Consider the following 24545-nt stretch of genomic DNA (forward strand, 5'->3'; position numbering starts at 1 on the left):
CAGAAAAAAGTGGTAAATTTTACCAGGAGATTTTTCGAAGAATTCCTGGTAAAATACACCAGATTTCTGTTAGAATATACCAGGAATATTTTTTTTCCTGGTAAAATGTACCAGAATTCTGGTAGAATATACCAGGAATATTTTTTTCCTGGTAAAAATGTATCAGAATTCTGGTAGAATATATCAGGAATATTTTTCCCGTTAAAAATATACCAGAAGTCTGGTAAAATATACTAGGAATATTTTTGTTTCTGGTAAAAATGTAGGTACCAGAATTCTGGTAAAATATAACAGGAATTTTTTTCCTGGCTTGATAGGTATACTGTACTAAAATATGATTTTTACCTAAGTGGTACATATATACCAAACACTAAAATTCCAGAAAAAAGATAGTTCCTAAACTCATAGAATTTCTGGTATCAAGTATCAGAAACCAGGTTTTATCTACCAAGAAAAAATATACCAGACAATAACATTCCTGGTTTTATTTACCAGATAAAAGATAATTTTAAGACTTCCAATATTTCTGGTAATAAGTACGAGAAGACTGGTTTTATCTACCAGGAAAAAATATACCAGGCAGTAAAATTCCTGGTTTTATTTACCAGAAAAAAAGATAATTTCCAAACTCCCAGTATTTCTGGTAATAAAAACCAGAAGACTGGTTTTATGTACCAGGAAAAATATACCAGAAAAAAAATGTCCTGGTTCTATTTACCAGATTCCAGATAATCTTCATTTTACCAGGAAAAAACATACTTTCTACCAGGACGCTGGTAGTATTTACCAGAAAATTTTCTGTCAAAAATTTTACCAGGAAACCAGATTTCTGGTAAATAAAACCAGATTTCTTTTTACCAGGAAATCTGGAGCTATTTACCACGAAATCTGGAGTATTTTACCACATTTTTTCCTGGTTTTTTTCTACCAGGAAATCTAGTTAAAAAAAATGTCTCCTGGTACTTGTTAGATTCTACCAGATTTCTGGTTTTTTGATTTTTACCATGAAATCTGGAGTAATTTACCACGAAATCTGGACTATTGTACCAGTTTTTTGGCTGGTATTTTCTACCAGATTTTGCCTACCAGGACATTTTTTTGAGTGTATTATATTGTGACCGTTAATGATGGAATGCCTTCTACTAGTGAAGACGATATTATTGACTCGAAAACTGTACTCGATTGATTAATTTTTCTTATTTACACAAAAAAATGTCGTATATTTTTGATTTTAGAAAACAAACTATTTACTACTGTAATAAATTAATTTCAAAAATTGAATTTTGTTCACTTTTTGTTTCGTTCAAAACAAAACAATTATTAAAAAAATTTTTTAAATTTTTGTACAAATAAAATTCTTTATTAAAATTTTCTTTTATTTAAATAATAGATACATATTCACAAAAATAATAAAAAATAAAAACAAATCTGAACTTTTTGGGGAAACATCATGACTAAATTAAATAAAATATTTACAACGAATTATTTTTTTATATATAATATATAAATAATGAGTTTACACATTCATACTTTACTATAAACCTGTATAATATTATATGAGAGTTATATTTTTTCAAAATTCTGTTTATCTCGTAAACACTTCGGATTTTTGATGACAAATTAAAAAACCTGAAATTGAATTCAATTTAAACAAAACAACTTTTATGCCAAGCTGCAGAGATCACAGCTTTCTTTTAGCCACGGAGCAATGAAATTTTTTATTTGAGGGGTTTTAATTTACTGACTCCACCACGAGCTTCGTGGGGTTGGGTAATCTCCCAGACCAATGCCTGGGAATGTTTGGGGACCGCCAGTCTCGTAACTTATTCCATTATGCTGATTATACACGAAAGCCTTGGCTAATGGAATCCTTTGAGTTGTAAGGGCCCTCGAGTTAGCTGGCCCCAAAATGGGTGGCAAATAGCCCTTGGAAGGTTGTAAGAGCGGTCTTTGCTGAATACTTGGTCTAGGTAAACCGATGTTCTTAGTTCCGTATGGACCTAGGGCCTGTTTGACAGAAACACTGTTCGATGGGCCATAGGCATTGCTTCTCAAATCACAAATAGTGCCTTCGATCAGACTTTGGAATGGAGCTGAATAGATTCGGAAATTCACGTCATTATAGTCAAGATCGGAGAGCAGGAAAACAGGCATTCTATCGGAGAGCACCCATACGTTTTTGTTCTCGTCAATCTTGACGTCAGCAGGGAATACGAGGCCCACATCATCACGATCCACGATGCCATGGAACTGTGGTGAATAAGGCATCGAGGAATGCCAGCATCCCACAGCATTCTGGTCAATCAAATTGAATAACATAACACCATCGTCGCTCATGACTCGTGACGTGGTGTGACTGTTGGGACCACGCTCATCTAGGGGCACAAAGTCATGGTAGCTGTCCTCAACTCGACTTTCGTCGCGCAGAATGCGAGTAGATACCGCGAATTCTCTATGACTTGCCAAAGGACTGAAGTACATTGTTCGGAAGCCATCTGACCGAATCGGAGACAAAGCCATTCCAAAGATTCCCTCTTCTCCCCATTGGAAGTTCAGACCGGCAATGTTGTAATCTCCTCGGAGGGGATCTGGGAAGAAGTAGCTGTGCGATGAGAATCTCCACGATTTGTTCTGCTCCCAAGAATACACCACCAGACCATAACCCAACTCATCGGAGAAGTAAGCAAACGCATCATCACAGTTCTTTCCCACATCCACGGCTATGCTTGCAATGAAAGTATTGGCATTGGTATCTTCGGGACGCAATTCATAGCGACGGATGCGTGTGTTTGTCGCCAAGTCGTATATATTAACCGCATATGGGCAGGGATTAGTTGTTGTGTTGCCAATTCCTAAAGTTCCAGTGTCTAGCACCCATAAGCGTCCGCACTCATCGACTTTGATACGATAAACGGTGGTCAAGCTGTTGGCGCAATCACCTGCTGTGTTGCTTCTCCAATCTGGATATGGAATCAGTTCTGGTGATCCCGTCACACTATGGTCCATGTTAATGTATGTTAGTGTTGCTGGAATGCCTATAAAGAAAAAAATGTCATTTAAAATAAAAATGTCTAAATGGTTGGTATCTTTGAAGTTGATTTAATTTTTTTGTCTGTGTAGTTATGACTTAACGATCTTTATATGGTGTCAAGTTATTTAAATCAATTTCAATTTATGTGGTTTAAAAAAAAACCGCACGCTATTTAATTTTAAGAGAAGTTATCAATTACTGCATTCATCTGTCATCTGTCATATGTAAGCTTTGTAGGCCTGGCCTCGCAAATAAAGTTTTATTTATGACTCCTGGCAATATTAGTGAGATGTAAGTTAACTACTCACGTAGTCCACATTTTTGAATAGAAATCAATTCAAATTTTTCTTTTCTCAGACCAAGTTTAAAGTATTGTTAGGACGTTATTAGAAAACTAGTTTTAATATGATGAGCTAAAAAGTGCCATAATATTTCTTCATTCTTCAATAAATAGTTTCAATCAAAATTGGAGTTCTTCATAAACGATCCGATGTAATGACAGCTAATTAGTTACGCAAAAATTATATGTACATAGCTTTTCCTATAAATACCTTGTTAACAGTTTGCTATAAAAAAGACATAAACTTACGTGGACACATTAATTGGATATTCAAAGTTTTTATTTGGATTCCATTTGCATATTAAGCATAGATTTGTGCAATTTTTAGAGTAACGTAAAACATTTTATTTTGCGATAAAAATAAATAAATATATATTATAGCAGTTAAGATATTTTATAGCTAAGCTGGTTTTTTGTATCTTGCTGCCAACATTTGGATATTCGTTTTTTAATGGATATAGACCGATGGAGACTTATTTATAGGATTCCAGCGTCAAAATTAGTTTTATTTCGTTCGTTAACAGTTAATAAAAATTTAATATGCAACAAAAAGCAATTAACGTTTGGGTTAGCAAAAAAGTAAAAACATAAACGAAATAAGGTAAAATAACCAATAGCAATGCTTGAAATATTGTTTTTCTATAAACAAAACATTACAAGGCTTTTAAAAGACCAAAATCATGGTCAAAAAAGGAAATTTGCATATGAAAGTAAAGTAGGGCATTTGTTGGGTTAAAAGGGAAAGTTGAAGAATGTATTTTTTTTGTGTATTTTAAATGGCTTGGATTATAAAAAAGGTCATACAATTTGAAGGCTCATTTGTGAATTAAAGGTATCAACTGTTATTACACGCACGTGTCAAGTTCAGAATTGTCAGGTTACAAAAAAAACGGGAAAATTTATTTTCTAAGCTTAATTGTTTCTATTCTCAGATATTTTTTTTGAATTTTTGGCATGGATATTATGAGTCAGATAATAGACTCATTTTATCCATGTCTTTGTTATTTGAGGAAAAACCTTACAACAATTTAAAATGCGACTTTCACATGAAATCAATATATTTGACAACCCTCCCTGGTTCTGCAAGGAATTTACTATTTAATTTCGAAACTAAGTTTGGCGTAAGTTTAAAGAATTATTTCAAATTAGTTTAATTTTTCGAGGGTTTATCAAATTCATAATATAACAGCCCTCGAAAAAAATACATTATTTAAGGATAACTCTAAATTTGCATTTAAATAAAGAAAGAATTCAAATTAGCATTTTAAAGTTACAGCTATATTTAAAGTCCTAGCTATAAAAGATTATTTCCCATCAAACAAAACAAATTTCAAACTAGCTTTCTCAAAACTTGTGAATTTTTATTTAATCTTATATTTGAGTATGAATAAAAATGTCTGCAAACTTAAGCAACTATTTAGTTTTATTTCTGTTAATTTTCTGATTGGAAAAATATGGCTAAACTAAAAGGTCAATCAATCGCCAAGAACCTGACCGAAAAAAATGATCCCAATTTTATTTTATAAAGTAAAACCTATAGAGTTTTTTAGTTCAAATTATACTAGATAAAGCTTTGATTATAGTTCAAAAGGAATTGTTTAACTTCTTTAATGCACAAGACCAAAGTTTGCGATATTCAGTGACGACGTATTTTTAATATATATTTTTTTCAAAATCTTCGTATAAAACTTGTTATTGTAAAAAACTTTTCAGAAACTTATGCTTAAAAATGTTAAAGTCTTGGGAATTTTGTTCCTTATAATTAAAATATCTTTAGTTTAGATTGGCTTAGAAAAAAAATTTGAAGGAAATTTCAAATTGTTTACGTAAAGTTTAATACTTAGAAGTCTCAGGTATATATTTTGTTAAATGAAATCGTTTTGTATGTAAAGCCAATTTTTGTATTCAGTTTAGTTTTAAAAAAATGTTTCAGCTTAAAAGTTTTTAGTTTGTCATTTTGGGTTAAAAAAATTGTCAGTTTAATTATTCTCAAAAAATTTAAAATTACCAACAATATTTTTCAAATTTGCGTACCATTTTTTGTAGATTTTGTTTTTTTATTTATGAAAAAAGGACTGTTGGATTCCTAATAAAAAAAACTACTTAATATCGAAAACAATATTTTCTGTGAAATAAAAATAGTTTGAAGGATTATTAATGTTTGAAAAGCTATTTCAGTCGAAAGTAAATTTTTACCAAGTTTTAGTATTGTTTTTTTGTTTAGGTTTTCATCTCTTGTATAAAAACTGTCAATTAGATTTTTGTCAAATTTTTACTGAATGTTGACAACAATATTTTTCAAAAGATGAAAGTAGTTTAAAGCCAATATCTCAAAGTTTTCAATAGATATTTGAGTCGAAATCAATTTTTACCAACTTTTATTAATTTTTTTTTGTTTAGGTTTTTATTTTTTGTAAAAATGTATCTCCTTATGTATGTCTTATAAGATAAAATCAGTTAGAAGCCTTTATCTCAAATTTTGTAAAAGATATTTGCGTCTAAAGTCAGTTTTTACAAACTTTTGTTAAATTTTCTTAAATGATTTTTTCAAAAATTATACTGGTTTTGTATCACTTTACAACTATTTACAACATAAAGCTTTGGACGACGAAAAAACATCACGAACGCACGGACTTGCGGACGTACGAATCTTTCTAAGAATTTTTCATTTCGAGTCTATAGGGATCTTGAAACGTCGAAAAATGTCAGCATTTTCAATTCGACAAATCGGACCCATTATAATTACTTGTTATGGGAAGTTTAAAATATTTAAAGTAAATTTAAAGTCAGTCCAACGCACTAACCATCATTCCACGGGTACTATACTTTCTAAATATTATTACACTTAAAAAATCATAATAAGTAAGAATCCTATCACGCAAGGTTTCAAACTGAATTTCAAATTTTGTAATTGAAAAAAAAAAAATAAAAGCATGCCAAAAAAAATCTTATTACTAAAACGTATCATTATTCAATAGCCTTCATAATTTCATTAACAGAAATAGGAGCCCTCACAGAAATCGTTTCTTTGGAGCTAAAAATTTCAACTTTAAAGGTCTAGGTCTAGGTACAGAGAAATACAAACAAACCCTCTACATACACTGTATAACATGTACCTAGTATGGGCAAAGTTGTGGAGTTCAAAATAAAAGCTAAATAGTATAGAAAGAAAGGAAAGACCATGGAAGTTACACATAGAAGGAAAATTAAAATTTCCAATTATAGACAACTTAAAAAAAATGTTAGTTGAAAAAATATATAAATACACTGTTTGTTTTGGATTTTTATCATGAACTTGTTATAAAGAATGTCAATTTTTTATATAGACATCCGTCAAATCCAAAAAAGAGTCTTATGATACACCTAAACTTAACCAAAACACAAAAAATACTCCTGACCATCATCACGCTTACAGCTTGCACTAGTTTTTCCCAAATACATCATTCATCAAATAACTATGTGTCCATCAAAACATAATTAAAAAAAAAACGCCTATGTACCTGCTTTGCCAATTTTAAACCTCATAAATAAAGTTAAAATAAAACAACATCAATCCATATAAAATATCAATCAATACCATATAAAATTCACATAATATTGACACCACCTATAAAGTGGCATTCATGAATTTTACAGTTAGTTGTTGAATAATAATAAAATTTATTAAAAATTCGCATTGAATAGCTACTTCAACATCAATAAATGAGAATTTAAATGATAATGATGATGTTCAACATTCATAAATACATGCGTACGTATTTCTTGGTATCAACACCACTTTCGATTTTATCTTATTCGATTATTTTGTTATTCCTTTTTTTTCAGAAACTTTATTTCTTGATGTTTTTCCTTGATTCCCAAGCGGGCAACTGGTTATTCTTTCTTGTTATATTAAGTTGGAAATAAATACCCGTCTTAAAATCACATTATCTGGCATTTTCTATCAAAAGAAATCACATTTACCGGAAAGATAACTTGTTGCAATGGCTTTGCTAACAACCAATTAACTCACCAACGTTTGAGTTCCAGTCAACAGCACAACATCATAGCACACACATTGTTTGTTTTGAAGATTGCGACTCTATCATATAGCCAAGTTAGCTATAGCAATCAAGACAGCTGTTAATTGAAGTTAGTTGGGATTTGGAATGAAATTGAAGAAAAGCCTCCTTCGTTGATAAATTACTGTCATTCTCCAAAAGAAGTTTAGTTGGTAAAAATTACAACAGTAATGGTTTGGGGGCCTTTTAAAGGCCTTTAAAACTCAGGTGGTGTACATTTCAATTGATTTAAGAGGTTGTTTTTAAAGTACCTGAGGCTTCATATTGTGGTGAATAGGACTTTTACATTTTTCACTATTATTTAAATCAACTTCTCTTCCTGATAAAAACTGGTAAGATGTCATTAAAGTGCAATGAAGGGGCCCCTTGGTTAGAGGAGCCTTTGAGTTGATGTATTGTTCTATTGGATATGTTCCAGTTTGATAATGTTAAAAGTTCAATACGTTTAAGAGAACTCAAGTTGTGTTTTTGTTTGGTTTAATTATTTTCAATAGAGTGTTTCACTAACGTATTATTATACGCTATAACGTACTATTAAATCAAATCAAATTATATATGAAGCTATCTTGATTGACATGTGTACGATCTGTTAATAAATAAATAATTACATATGGCTTGATTTTGGTGCCTGATTGGACTAGCAAGTAGCTATAGCTTGTTTTTTTTTTCAATTAATGAATTACATAATAATTAAAAATATATAAATTCTTGTAAATGTCTGAGTTGTAAACAATTTCTTCATCGTAGATCATTGGGTCTTCTTAAAATCAACAACAGGTGGATTGTGAGAATGTTTTGGTTTCGCAAAAGATTTTCTTCATGCTGAACAAAAAGTTTTTTGTAATACTAACAAACAATGTAAGTTGCACAAAAAGTGTTTTTTTTTTTAAGGTTTAAGCGTAACTGGTTAATTGGAATGGATACCTTGGGAAAGTCTAAATTTGGTGATGAAAAGGATTGGTTTTCTATTTAAACAAAAAAATATACAACGAATTCTATGAAAGTCTTGTCAGATATATGTTTTTGCACGTTCAAGAAAACTACTTACAAAAATAAAGTCTGAGATCATTTTTAAAGTTATGACTTCTAAGACTTTGGCAAACCAATATAGTTTACTATTTTTTATAACTTTATACGTTTCCATTAGGTGTAGACTATATTTCTTATGCTTTCAGTAAATGGTGTTATTAATATAGTAAAAGTTTAAATACCTGCAAGACTTTCTTAACTTTATTTAACGACAATCGTCAAAAACAGAAGTTTCGAGGTGCGTAAGTCTGGAAACATCCCAGCATCCCAATCGAAATTTAAAGTTATAATTATGTACGAATTATCGACTTTTAATTTGACATCTAGTAATAAAAGTTCAGCAATAGACAAAATAATCTCATTTTAAAATTCTTTAACCTCTGTTTCCATCTAATAAATATTTAATACAATGTTTTTGATAAATAATAACAGAAAATAAAGTTTTAACTGAATAAAATGCTAAAGCACAGGAATGGTTGAAAGTTGTAAGTCACTAGGCCCTGGTTCCTAACGAACTGTTGCGCCATTCAAAGTAAAAAAGCACTTTTTAAAAAATCAAAACAAATATAATATTTTAACTCTCAATTTTCAAAGTGCATTTGATGCAATTTCGGATTATAAAGGGTGGATACATTTTAAGGGCCGATATTGAATGTGAATCACTTCTAAACTTCAAGTTCTTTTTCTGCATTTTATTTAAAATTTCCCAACTTCAGATTATTTCAATTTGAACCATGAAAAGATACCTATCAAACATACAATCGGAAAATTCATGCAGAAATTTAAGCAAACCTGGTCTGTAGGAGATGTGAAAATAATAGTGCTTAGTCCTACAGATCTAACTTTAGAAAATGTTGCTACTATTTGCAATAGTGTAGCTGAAGAGCAGTCCACTTTAACTCGTCGTCGTCGTGCCCAACAGGTCAGGCAATTACTGTGAATAGTACTTGCTTTCGTGAGATGATAACGATCTTTTTATCCACCTTGTGGTTTCAATAGGATGGTACAACTTTTCACACAGCTATAGAAATAAATGATCTTTTGAGCAACAAATTCAATGGCCGTGTTATTTTATGTTGGGACGATGTAAATTCGTTGCCAAGATCATGTGATTTGAAACCATTGGTCAATTTTTGTTGGAGTTGTTTGAAAAAGAGGTTTACTTCAATAAGCCGGCAACAATTCAATTAAGCTTCAGTGTCATCGAAACTTGACACTGAGGTCGCGGCAGCCATTTGGAAAATATTTTGTTCACTACGTAATTAAACCATATTGGATTATCATAACAAATAAAATGACAATAAATTCCTAAATAATTTGGGTTTTATTCAAAATCATCATCGGCCTTTCAAATTCAATCACCCTTTTGTTGAGATAGTAGACATTTTTTTTTGTATAGAGGAAACATATTATTTAAATGTGTAAGAACCAAATATTTAATATATAAACCAAATAAATTAAGACCAAATGTTATAAATTTAAAAACACGTAGTTTTTTGCCTTCTTTCAAAAGTCTTACAGTTTAAAATATTCTAGTTGTTTCAATATAAAGCTTAATAATCTTGTTCTCAAACACTTTAGATATCAATATTTAATAAATATTCTTACATTATAATATAAAGGGTGTCCCACAGTAATGGTAAAGCATAGGATACAACTGTTAAAATGTGCAAACAAAAGAGATTGTATAAAATCATAATTTCCAAAAATAAAGTTTTATTTTTCTTCAAAAGTGAAAGAAAGCAAAATTAAAAATCGTAAAATAAATTATTTGTTTTGATATTTTGAAGTCTAAGAAAGTTCTTAAGATTCTAAACAGTTAAAGAACCAACTTCAACTTGGCCATTTCAAAAGTAGTAGTTATCGATTGAGTGACATTAAAATCAGTGCCCTAATATTTTGATGACTATTTAAAAACTGAGTGACTAATTTTAGCTAAAGAAGAACTATGAATTCGTTCATAGGCAATCTTAAAGTAAACATAATACACTTACAAATTTTTGCATTCTAAAATCTTAAATCAACTGAAGTTGCATCAACCGAATTAATGTAAAAAAATTTGTTTAATCTTTTTCCATTAATTCGCCACCATGCGTGACCAAATTATTTTCAAAATAGTACTGCCTATGCGTCTTATCCAAGGTATCTTTCGTAAATCTATAAAATCCTCATGCTGGTTTCGATGAAATCACTTAGACTAATTAATCAGTACGTGAAATGATAGTAATACCGAACATAGCAGTCTGTATTCGCTTCACCCACTCACATTCAATTAAGTAGCTTAGCTTGCACAACTTTTCTATAATTTACCCACATGACTTTTATAAGATTAATATTTTTATATAATCATCGTGACATATCGAGATTTTGAAACTAGTTAATGGTCCACATTTAAGTGTACGGATTATAGGCTTTGAAGTTGTATCTCATGCCGCATCTCTTATATAAGGATGAAACCTTTTCATATGCGATAAACACACTTTTGGTTGCGTATGGAATCCTTTCTAAACTTTACCAAGCCAAGCTCTAGCTAACATTACTTACAATTATGGGCAACATATCATGCAGTCTCCACTTTAACTATGTTTAACTCGAGTTAAAATTATAAAATAAACAAAACAAACCCACTTCAATACATTCGGTTTGAATAAATTATACATGGTTTATAGAGAAAAAGTATATTCTGCATATCCATCGTCGCGTCGTTCGTTGTCGTCCAGCAGCGGTGTGGTCAATAGCAGAGTAACTATCCTGATTGGAAACATTAAACCTAGTGACTATTGCATAACACTACACTAGACACAAGATTAAAAATTTTCCGGTACCTAGTCTTTATACAAATGTTGTTATGACCCAGATATTCAATTCACAGAGGTGTCTCTCCACCCAATTTGAAAACTAGATTTTTCCTTGAAAAAAACATTTCTTATAGACATTTTGCAGATTACCACTCGTAAATCAGCTTAAGGTGATATTTAAAGTACAGCCTTAAGATACATATTCAAACCACATCATAGCTTAGATTATATATGTATGTATAGCTATAAGACAAATTATGAATTTTTCATTTATCACGTGGTCTACACGCGTGGTCTTGTGACAGAAAAGGCATATACTTTATACTCGCAACTAATAATCAGATCAAAACAAAAACCTGTATTATTGATTTTAAATAATTATGATTGTAAATAGTTTTTTTCTGTATAAAAGTTGATCAAGATGTTAAAAAAAATATTTGAAATACCTGAGTACAAGATTTTCTTAATTTATATAAGACAAGTATTTTTATTTATAAAAATCTATTAGTGGTTTTAATTTGATCTAAATTGCGTAACACATAACATTCTGTCGTCTCATCAACTCTATAAATCATTTAATTTTCAAGAAAAACTAATAATTTTTTTCTTTTTCCATAAATTAGATTTTAACCACGACAAGTCACGCAGTCTAGAGGAAAAATTAGAACTTGATTAAGTTGAACATTATAGAACAATGATAAGTGGTTGACAAAAATGTCGCTAACGTAGGTCAGTTCGTTTGGCTTTTTTTAATTAAGTGCATTGATTTTTTGAAAATAAATGACAGTTTCTGATAGAACCAATTAAAAATATTATTCAAACATCTTATCTACTGTCTTTTCAAAATGCTTTTATCTATCTGAGTTTTTCTATTAAATATTTGCCTCTAAAACTCATTTCAGTGGAAAAATACTCATTTCATCAGGAAGGTTGCATTTTCAAAAATGTTGGTGATTTTCAAAACCGCAATGCTTACTTACTTATGTATATATTTCGGTGTAAATAAATAAATAAATTAGATAGCGCAACAGTCCGCTGAGAACTAGGTCCTAATAATTTAAAACTCTCAACCATTCCTGCACAGTTCTCTTGTCAGAGATGGAGGAGTCCTACATTTTTAAGCCGACACCGAACGGCAATTTTGAGAAAGCATCAAATTGCGTGCTCTGTTAAGAGAGTTCAAAGCACGCTCAATGGGAATGAAAATAATCAGAATTGTCGATTTTGGAGTGAATATCCACCAGAAACATTGCAAGAGCTACCAATGCATCTAGGAAAACTCACAGTTTGGAACGGTTTATAAGCTGGAGGCATCATTGGACCGTACTTTTTCAATGATGATACGAATCGTAACGTGACTGTGAATGATAAGCGCTACCGTGAGATGATATCCAACTTTGTTTTACCCAAAATGCAAGAGCTTGACTTCCATGGCATGTGGCTTCACTAAGACGGGGCCAAATGCCACACAGCACGCGCAACAATGGACTTTTTGAGAGGCGAGTTCGGTGAGCATTTTATTTCACTTCGGGACCGGTTAATTGGTCGCCTAGATCGTGCGATTCAATGCCTTCAGAATATTTTTTTGTGAGGATATGTTAAAGCCCATACATATACAGGCAATTTCGCTTCAATTGACGCATTGGCAGCCAACATTGAAGCATTCATTCGTGAGATACTGGTCGAAACGTTGGAAAGAGTTTGCCAAAATTGGACATAGCGGATGGAAACATTTGCATGAAATAATTTTCAAAAATTAAATTATATGGACCGTACTATCGATTGAAATAAAGATTTCACGATTTTATTTTGAATTGTATGTGTTTGTACTAAAACTTTCCCTAAGTTTTAAAAAATCACCCTCTATTTCGTTATAACAATAAAGAAAAAATTCTTATTTTAATAGTTAATGGCTCATTTTCAATTGGTTTTTGTGCAAAGTTTGATAAAAATATTTCGTTCATTTTTGAAATACTAATTCTTTTTTGAAATGGTTGTGCCTTTTTCACACTTTTAAAAGATTTAATTTCTAAGAAAGAAATATTTACTAAAATTGATGCTTCGTAAAATTTAGATTTCTCCTAATTTTTTTTAATTTAAATTATTTTTCTTACTCAAGCATTTTGTTTCGCTACCTGTTAAAAAGAAATAAATAATAATTATTCTATTTGATTGTTTCTATTTGATTGCACCACTATTTTTTCGTAAAATAATTTATCGGCACTGTTCTTATGCTGTTGAAGTTAATTTGTAATAAAATGAACACTTGAGTTAAATAAATGTTTTCTAGACATTAACAGACATTTACTACAATCAATATATGTTCCTACCATCTAATAATATAGTCTTTAGCTCTTTTAGTCTTAACACTTAAACAGTGGGATTAACAAAATTAAAAAAGTGGATCTATTTTTGTTTATAACCATTTGCAAATTAAATTAAAAAAACAGGTTAGCTGATATTGCTACCCTTAAAAACTAGCACCTGATAATAAGCCAAAATGTCACTTGAAGAACTAAGAAAACTCTGCCAACAATAAATAAAGCTTACATTGTTTTATGTCGAACTTCTTAAAACAAATTCACTCCATGTCAATATAATTGTTTTCTCAAGATATTTAAGTCGAAACAAAATTTTATAAAGTTGTTTTAGTATTTTTTGAAGCTAATACTGGAAAAATTATATGAATAGTTATATTATTAAATTTTAGTACGTTTTAAAAAATTATTTCGTTAATTTTTCTGAAGTTGTGTAATTTTTAATTGTTTGCCAAAAGCTGTCAATTATATGTTTCTAGCAATATTAATAGATGTCAGAAACATATTCCTTTACAGTATCAAAGTATGAATTTTAATGAAAATATTTGTTTGTAAGAAATTTAAGTTCATCTAAATTTTGCAATTGTTCTTGTAAATAAAACAACTACTTAACTTTTGGAATATCCTTTTTGTATATTTAAAAAAAAACCTATTGACTCAAAAACACCCATTAAATAATGTCAGAATTATACACTTGACAAATCAAACCTATTTCAGTATTTATTATGTTTTTTTTTGTTAATAAAATTAAACTGTAACTAAAAGTTCATTCATTTAATAATACTAAACATAAAAGTCTAACAGCTAATTTATTTGCCTTACATTAATTTTTTAATTTTAAATTTAATTGATAATTATGAGTTAATTAAGGGATAGTCATTATTTTGTTAGCAGATGTTATTAAAAATACCTAATATGTATTAATGAACAATGAAGTTTGATTCTTAAATTTTATTTTAATTAACAAAACCTTGATTTTGATTGTTCCACTGTGCTGCGTGTAGATGGCGTTGAGTTATTTTTTTAGATACCATGTCATGCACTATGTGCTCTGTCAGTTCTACTCGACCAGGTGTTTGTAATATGTACCCAACGTACCTAACTAAGTGTGCCACTTCATTCACGTCTAGAGCAATTAGTTGCTGCTATTAAAATTTGATAACAAGCCAGTGACAAATCTGTAGCAATTGTTGCTTAAAAAAAATTTAACAGCTTGATTTTGATTTTGATTATTTCCATGTCAAATAAAGTTGTCGTTTCTTGCCAATTGATTTATTGAATTAAGATATCAAAACATTGAACTGGAATTTTAATGAAATAGTAATTGTAATTAAAATAAATTCTTTCATCAGACACAATAATAATTATGTAGGTATGTATGTACATATACGATCAATAACTGTAAGTTCATTTGACAGAACACATCAATAATAGCAGCAACAATAACTAAAGTAAATTTATCGAATAATCTTAATTAAACGCGTCTATACTTTGTAAGCTTTTATTGTACTTAATTTTGGAACTTACAAGTCTTGGTCAAGTAATATTTTATTCACATAAGAAATTAAATTATATATATCAGTTATGGTAATGCAACTTTTTGTTTTTTAACATTTTTATTATATCAATTAAAAACACACGTTATCATAATAAAGGAGAATAAATGAATACCTTATCGTTTTTGTGTTTTTGTTTTTGATTTTATTTTTATTATTTTGATCTCTGCTGAAATTTTGATTTTGATTAAATTTAAATATATTTTTATATGTGGTCTATTTTTGGTTTTAATCAATCTTATTTTTAATGGTGATGGAGAAGATAAAAAAGTCATAAATTCGTTTAACTTAAGTAGTTTTTTGCATTATATTTACATATGAATTTCGATTGAAAATATTAAATTGAGTTTTGTCTACTTTATCTATTTTGACCCATGCTTTCTCTAGACATTTGTATGTTATATGACAAAAAATGTTGTTTTATAATTTTCACAAATAATCACATGTTCATTTAAAATATGAATTTAGAAGTAAGTTATGAAAGCAAAGAGCTGTCAAGACTCCAGCAAAATATTCATGCTGATTTGAAAGTATTGTAACATAATCACTCTTGAACAAATTTTGGAATAACGTCCAAGGCTTCAGGGTATTTTCAGGAAATTTAAGAATAAAACCATAGAGTTCATTTAAATAAAATCAGGAAAGTAGCTCTTGAGGCCTTGATTTAAATTAACGAATTTTTCACTTTCTTAAGATCAAAACTAAATAATATTATGTCAAAACCATAACAACACTAACAATAAACTTTGGGTAAAAAATAGATATTTTTTTACTAATACATTTTTTTTGGAGGAAAATTGTATTTTTAAAATCGATTTATGACTTAGACAAAGAAAAATCGAAAAGCAATTAAAATGCTCGGATTTCAATATTTCTATCAAAAAGCATAAATAAAACGTCCATTTGCATGAAATAATAAATGCATAATTAACATTAAGATAATTTACAACTTGGTCAAGCCTTTTTACATTTTACAACATGTGGGTTTTATATACAATTTATACCATTGCTTGCAAAAGTTTTACTGTTTTTTCCAAACCGGATTTGTAAGTTTTTCAAGGATTTTCCAACCCAGAATTATTATAAAATCAAATTACAATAAATGTACTCGTATCTATTTGACAAGTTGTTTTATAAATGCCACTTATTTAAGCGATTGACCTGGTTTATAGTGTAAATTAAGTGCAATGCTGCTGGCGTGCCGTGTTTAGTTATTATCTTGGAGTTTTGATTGAAGTCTTAGATAGTTCGGAGCAAGAACTCAACATAGTTGGCATGGTTTAGTTTATAAAACGTCGACTATTATATTCGTACATGTTCGTGTTTTTAGGCCAAAATTTTAGATAGGTTTAGATTTTCCTTATGTTCAATATCACTCTAAGGATCATTAAAAATGTTAGGTCATATGATTATTCCTTTTATAAATGGGACATTTAAAAAGAGGTCTTATTTTGAACAAACCGATATCATGGCAGTTGTCACATTCTGACATTTGACAAGTGAAAATAGCCATTTCTAAAATGGGAACAGTACAAACTTCAACAACGAATAATGCTTAACATTTTTCCGTCACAAAACAAAAACAATTTTGAATCGTCTTAAAACCTTTTTCAGCCTACATTAGTTCTTCAATTTTGGCAAATTCAGCTGCTCTAGCGAGTAGTGCTGACGAAAACTTAAGTTTTGGGATTTTTCGTTGATTTTCGAAATTTTGGTCAACAGTTTTAAATGGTGTTTTAGAAGTTTTCACTCAGCGTGTTATGTCGCATTTATCCACGGAGATCTCTTCATTTAACCCACAAAAGTCTACGTAAATGCTGCACAATCTAAACCTTCCAAGTCGAAAACGTACATCCGTAAATGTATAAATTGGTTTAGGAACATTTTATGTGAAAAATAAGGTGCTGCAACATTTAACGTCTCCATTATAATGAAACATTATTTAAAATAAAAGTTTTTTCTTAAAAGTTACATACGATAATTTTTTATCTTAACGATGATATGGTTAATAAGTATGCGCAAAATAAGAAATAAATAACAAACAAAATATTCTGTAGAAATTTTAAACGAAATCAATGCCCAACACTTATTGCTCAAACATTTTAAAAACAAAAACAAAAACAATTTTCATAAATCTTATATTTTTATTCAAATCAGTGACGCAATTTTAGTGATATAAAAACGGTGTTTCCTAACAGAAATCAGTATTCAAAGATAACATACATACATATTTAATATAATTCAATAATAGCTTGTTAAGTGCCTATAAAATTAGGTGTCATAGCGGAGTTCTTTTTTCTTCTTATGAGACTTGTTTCTTTCTTGAGGTAGGTTCTTTCAAAAATAATGTCTATTATGAATCATTTAGCTGAAACCCATTACTAACACCTTTTGATTAATATGGCAATTTAAAACTTAAAAAAACAATTTTTTTGTTTATTTTTTTATATATATTTAAAATATAAATTCTTTAAGTATTTGCTTGACATTTTTTTGAAAGGTATAAATTAAGGTAAAGTTAAAAATAGAATTTGTTCTCATTTTTCTGAAAGCAAACTTATTCAAAGGCATTAATTTTGCATTGATTTTCCCACATGTTAAATTGTTTGATTTTGTTTTTTTAGTTAATTTATACAAATGTATTTATGACTTAGTATTAATAGCAAACACATATTTTTCATTTTGTTTATAGGAAACTTTTACAAATTTAGAAATTAAGCATTTTTAATTCTAGGAAACTTTTTTAAATTAAAAGCTTTTATGCATTGTTTAACTTATTGCGTTATTGATGTTTTTGATAATGTATAAATGTAAGAATATTTATTTCAGTGTCATGAAACTAAAACCATAGATAAGTCTCAAAATTATTTTATCTGCATTAATCAAGGGAATAAGAATTTTACCCTTAGGGGTACTTACTTTGAAGAATTTTGAAATACAAATCAACTCAGCGCTCATTCACCTTGCATTGATTCTGTTCCAAATTGCCATTCATAGATAATGATATGTGTTCATTTTTGCAAAACGAGTCAAAAACAACGAAGCATTATTTTAATGCGCAATAACCAACTTAAAAGTTTCGAAGCCATCGTCGCGAGTAATTGAGTTATATATCATCGAAGTGCAAATCTATGTTATAGCTTCCTTAGCAAACTACCATTATTATATTATACCATACTTCATTATAAAAATTGACAAACCTCTTTGTAATAAAAAAATATTTTAACGGCAATGTTATTCAGTATGTAGGTCTTTTTTTTAGAATTTAAAATTCTATGACTTAAATCAACATTTTCACTAACTAAACCTCGAGCTTGTTTCCCGAATTTAATTCTAAAATGGGGACCAGTTTTGTTTATAGCTTTGAAAAGTTTTTTAAAAAAGTAGCTTTGTTTTCTTTCTGTCTAACTGACATTTTTCACTTCAGCTTTAATATGCAGAATCCCCCCTTTAAAAAGATATAAGGATTAGTTAAGAAATCCGATCATAAATGTTTCTACCAACAATTTTAAATTACGTCATAAATCTAAGTTAATATAAAATATAATCCCTCAGTAGACATTACTCATATTATTATTTATAATCTTGGCTATACATGCGCATAGTACCGCTATCTATCTAGGTCATTAGGCTTAAAATTATTTTGTATTGATTTATGAAACTGCCAATTAAAATTCAATTAAAAATAAGTTTGAAATCAAGCTTTTATTGCGTTCAAAATCGCATTATGTAAAATGATATGATATCGAACTGCACTTTTTTTCCAAATGCGCAACTTCTAAAGCTTATTCTGACGTGATCTAGCCTCATGTGTAGGTAAAATGTTGTTTATTAAACAGTTAACCAAAATTATTATTACTTCATGATAATTACAATGTTTAATCCAATTAAAAAGTTGTTGTTGACTAATCACACATCGAAGTGTTAAATAGTCTATTTTTTCAATTTTTCATCGGTTTTTCATTAATAAACGTATTCCCTCATCAGCAGGTGGAGCGTTGGTAATTTAAAAGTGTTAAATCATATATCGTATAATAATGAAGCTAAACCAACCTAATCAACTAAACAACTCATCAGGTACAATATCGATGAGCAGCAAAAAATTAAGTTTAACAGTGTATTGGAGCAACAGGGCATATAAAATTGGCATATCATCAGGGAAGCGTGTAAGAAAACACGTCATGGTCTCATTGCCGCCCGGCCTACAGACCGATTCGTGGGAAACACTGAAAAACACTTTCGATAGCTTACACATCAAAGCGTTAAACCACTGTGGTTAGCACCAGTTTGAGCTATATGCAAATGGTTTCTGTTTACATCTTCAGGCCGATCCGAACATGTGTGGCGGGGCAATAATATTCGCGTACAAAATGCATTTCACGTACCTCAATTTTGCTTTTTCACCACGCGGTTATAATTATTTTTATAAACGAGATTTATATCAAAGATACATGCTTTAGATGTCTCGCAGGAGAATAATATTGCCAGCCATAGTTTAAATTGGCAATAATTTGCATTTATTTCCTTTGGCAAGTTATCAGAGAAATTAAAAAAATATAAACGTTTGCAACTTCATGTAGCCATAAAATTATTATTGAATTGGTAACAACAAATAAATGATTTGAAATACGTTTTGACTATTAATCATCAATTGCATAATTAGGTATTTTATTGACTTTCAGCAAAATCAAAAAAAAAATTAAATTATTTTGTGGTTTCTTTCAATTTACCGCAAAGAATATGAACGTGAACTAAGTTATGGTAGTTAGAAGGTACTTCATTTGTAGATTGGCAGTTTAAAAGTTGTATTAAATTTCATATTATAGGTTAAGAGTAGGTTTTGCGTGCAGAATGCCATGGGAGAAATCAAGTAGTAGAGGTCTCTGAAGGATTGCAAAATAAAATACTTAAGCTTCATTGGCACTGACCACTGACTGACAAGCTTACACATAAAATATCAATATAGGAGTAATATAATATATGAATACAACATTGAAGGTTTTATCGTTATGATGGGAATGAACAGGTACGCAAGATATTTTTAATGCCAAATGAATATTACCTCATGACATGTATTGGTTTCTAAAATGGAATAAGGAATAAGTTATGAATAAATCGTTTACCCAGTTATATGAATAATAAAGTTTGGAAGGTTTTAAGAGATACGTAATATCCATTACGCATCGAACACTACTCTTTTTAAATTCTTAATGCGTTTAACTCAATACTTCTTCCAGTTCGAGTTCATTTTAAGCACAGGAGGATTTTATAGATCATAAATTTTATTTAGACTAGGACTCATAAAAGAGGTCAACTCGAAATTGCAATCGGGATTAACAATTTAAGTCAAAATTAAAGAAATGTGGTAATTTATTAACTCAAGCGACCAAAATAAAAGTTTGCTGCTCAGCTCTTTTGTTTCTATAGCAAAAATTTATCTTTTGAGGTTTAAATTTAACTTAAGTGGTGTGTTAGTATAATTTTACTTTTAAAACAAAAAAAACAAAACTTAAAATTCTTAATTTAAGGAAAATTAAGCCTAGTTTTAATTGAAAAATTGCTTACAAAATTATACTAAAAACCTATTATGAACTTTATTTATTCATCAAATTTAATATGAGGTTAGATGAAAACTTTGTATTTTATCTAATAGACAAACTATCTTATAATTTTGAGTAGGCGGTGCTTTTAGTAAACAAAAATAGACAGTAATATATAAGTTTAAGGTGTCTTTATAAGTAAATTGTTTACATAACTCTAAAATTTGCCTTTTTAGTTTTAAAATCATGGCTTTAGTGAATCTAGTTTACTATAGAAGACAATTGATTTAAAATATTTGACTTGTTTTATATTATTTATCCTTAATAAACTAAGTTTTCCTTTTAGTGTTGTCATCGTGAATTTAAAAATCAGGATAAAATCACAACTTCTACGCAAATCCTGAAAATTAATTTGAATACAGTTTTTGATGTGTAATGACTGAATAATTATTTTCCTGTAGAGTTGTTTTTCTCCTTAAAAACTTTATTACATTTTTGTATTATTATTTTTGTTTTTTTCATGTAAATCACAGTGCAACAACGTTTCGTTTTTAATTTAAAATTCAAATTCAAATTGAAATGCACTCAAACTGACAGGCTACTGATTTATAAATTAAACTGTGAGATAAAATACCTACAAATAAGAGATTATCTCTAAACAGCGCGTATTTAGTCGTTAAAGCTCATGCTCAGTCATGTGTCTGTCAATCACACAATTTTCAATTTTCCTCGTTCACGAGAGTGGTGAGGTTTATACTTTTTTTTGTTTTATACTTTAAAAAAGTCTTTTGATATCGGCATTGAACTTGACCTAAAGTTATACATTTTATATGTAGCCAAGACGAATGAAGTTAACATGGCGCTTAGCTACCATTTATATGCTTTCAAGTGATAAATTACATTTAAACCGGTAACCGGTACTGAATATCAAGCACGGAACAAAATGTACCATTTTATCCATCGACCGACCACGACGCAGATATAAAAATATTTGTTTTTTTTTGTTGCCTGGGGTGTCAAAAATATTTTTTTTTGTTAGCCTACAATTCCACTTTTGAATGATGATTGATAGGTTTGGTAGGGTTAATTTTAAGATTAACCTTCTAAGCATAGGCTTATAGGTTTTTTATTGTTGGTATTATACAAATATAGATAATTGCAAATTGTAACAAAATGATAATTATTGTGTTCCTTTTACTTTGAACAAAATATTCTTGTAGTTTGGCACGAAGTTCCGCACTTACAGACAATAATATAATTTGACTTTGTAGGTTTAAAGCCCTTAAGGCATTCATGTGATATTTATACTAAATATTATTAAATTATTTTAGTGAATGTATTTTTCTAGGTTGCTATAACGAATGTAGGTGCTTTCAAATATAGCATAACAAGTAAAACATGATTAATGAGGTTTGCTTTTTAGATTATTATAGGCATTTTTAATTTTGCTCGCATTAGTGAGCCATCCGTCACAGTTGAGTAAACCTACTTAGAGTGTGATCAAAAGGTAAAGGGATTTTTGGTATATTTTTTAGGAAAGTTAATGACGCCTTAAATACTTATAATTTATTAATAAAATTATATGTTTTTTGAGGTTACTTACGCTTATTAAAAAATAAAAAAAATTAAATGAGTTAGAGTTGATGGATTCATTATAATTTAGTTTCAATTAAAGTTTTTGCTAAGTCTTTTTATTTCTTATTCACTTGTGAAATTCATGTTCAAAATATTTTCTGTCGATTTATTGGGATTAAGTAGTATTTTTTTTGCTTTTACTTTGTTGTTAATTTTATTCAATTTTTTTAAAATTTATTTCAATGTGAGATTTAATTTAACAACATTAGAAGGCACTATCTTCGGTTTGAAAAACTATTTTACTAACTTTGTAAAAAAAAATACTTCAATTGCATTTCAATAATTTATCAGATGTCAAAAATATCGTGTATAATTATTTTTAGAAATTAATTATATTAGAAATTCGAGATGAAAAATATTATTTTCTCTGTTTTGAGAAAAAATTGTTTTTTTTTTGTTTTTCTTTTTTTGGAAATGCAAGCAAATTTTTGAATACTTTTAGTACATTGCTCTATTCTAGAATAAAATTGAATGCTTTAAATGTATTGTTGTTTCCTATTTGATAACTACAGGCTTTCAATATATAGAACTTTTGAAATATTTTTGGTTTCAATTCATTAGGAACATTTCCCAAACTTATCATTTAATTGAAATGCCTAAATTTTCATGACACATATGAAACAACATAAAATGAGTTTCCACAAAAACTTTTATAACAATATAATTACATTGAAAACAAACATCATCTATTTTTATGTTCATAAATTCTATTTTGAAGACAAAATTTTAGATAACTACACAAGTTTAAAATGATCCTTTTAGAACATTCACATAAATGAAAAAGTATGGGAATAATGCATGCACAGTTATTTTAATTAGTTTTTAGCATACATAGCATAGTAAACGCAGTAATTAAACAAAAAATGTTAAAGCCGCGCACACATTCATGAAAAGCCAAAATACTTTCATTTAATTTCAAATGAAAAAGTTCAAATATTTTGAAAAAATTGTTTTTTGTAATTACTTCAAAAAAATTATTTAAACGTTTAAAGATTTTATTAGTTTTTATATGGTTTGCTCATATGAAGATTTTCCAAAACTATTCAAAATAAAACGAAAAAAAATACATGAAAATTAGAAATAAACACTCTCTTATATTTTATAAAATGAAGCAAAAATTATAACTAAACTATTCCATAACAAGGACCACTTCGAAAATGTTGTATTATTGATCTTTAACACTTTATCATTTCTTCTAACATCGTTAAGTCATTTAATACATGTCTATGCATCACAGTAATTTATTTATTTTGTTTGTTAACTTACCATCTCTCCATCTGGGAATAGTAACAAACAACTTATTGCCCCAATGTTCAACTCCTACAGGAAGTGCATTTTGTGGAATATAATCCCCAACAGCTAAAGCTTCCTCCTTTAATCTTTGATTGGGAAAAGCAAAGTCCAATTGATTCCAACTGTAGCGCTCCTGTAGTTTATAAGCAGCATAACCGCAATCCACGAACAACAATAATAGGATACCGCCTAATAGCGTTCCCAGCAAACTGGCCGACTTAAGTTGCATTTTCGTTATTATCAAGATATTTCTTTTATGTGTTATGATTATGGTAGTTATAAAAAAACACTATAACGAATCCTAAGTAAACACTGTTATTAATTAGGAGGATCTAAGCCTGCGAATGTCCCAGCCGTGACTGTTGGCCATAAGTACTTAGCATCGGGTTTTATTAGATCCCCACTAAACCACCACCAACGCGCCGCGCGCCCAACCGCACCACCATCGAACTTTTCTTTCGAATCGTAGCCAAAGTGTGCCTATACAGTGCGACAAGTAGCACATTACTTTACGTTTATACGTATCCGAAAAAATCAATTGAACAGTAACAACAACTTTGAAAACAACAACCAGCAGCACCAACAAAATTAACGCCAACATCACCTGGCGTATAAGAGTGGTAGGGGTATAGCGTTTGGTGCATAGTGACGCTGACGACGCGACGCGGTCTTTGCAGTTGATCGATTTAAAGAAACAAGAGCTTCAAACGAACAAATGATACAATCCGCATAACAAATCAAATAATTAGATGTATTGTAAAGTAAAGAGTTTATTTTTATCTGAAAGATCGGTGGAAGAGAGCGCGACCACGGAAGAACCACAAAAAAGATACAAAAAGAGCTCAATCCGTCGAGCGTCGATCAATAAGTGAGATGCTCTTGAAAAGTCGCATACACTGAGATGCTAACTTAAGATACCTTTCTCTTGTTTACTTAGCAAAAAT

General features: G+C 29.5%; 1 protein-coding gene across 1 annotated transcript; it reads right to left on the reverse strand.

The window, feature by feature from the left end:
- Positions 1-1406: 1406 nt before the first annotated feature.
- Positions 1407-23998, reverse strand: LOC129946818 (protein yellow). The gene is made up of 2 exons (XM_056057162.1): positions 23575-23998; positions 1407-3035 (listed from the first exon to the last, which is right to left on the reverse strand). The coding sequence occupies exons 1-2, from the start codon at positions 23828-23830 to the stop codon at positions 1738-1740; spliced, it is 1554 nt and encodes a 517-aa protein (XP_055913137.1). The 5' UTR covers positions 23831-23998; the 3' UTR covers positions 1407-1737.
- Positions 23999-24545: the final 547 nt, after the last annotated feature.

The sequence above is a fragment of the Eupeodes corollae genome, chromosome 2 (genome assembly GCF_945859685.1).
Source record: "Eupeodes corollae chromosome 2, idEupCoro1.1, whole genome shotgun sequence".
NCBI classification, from domain to species: domain Eukaryota; kingdom Metazoa; phylum Arthropoda; class Insecta; order Diptera; family Syrphidae; genus Eupeodes; species Eupeodes corollae.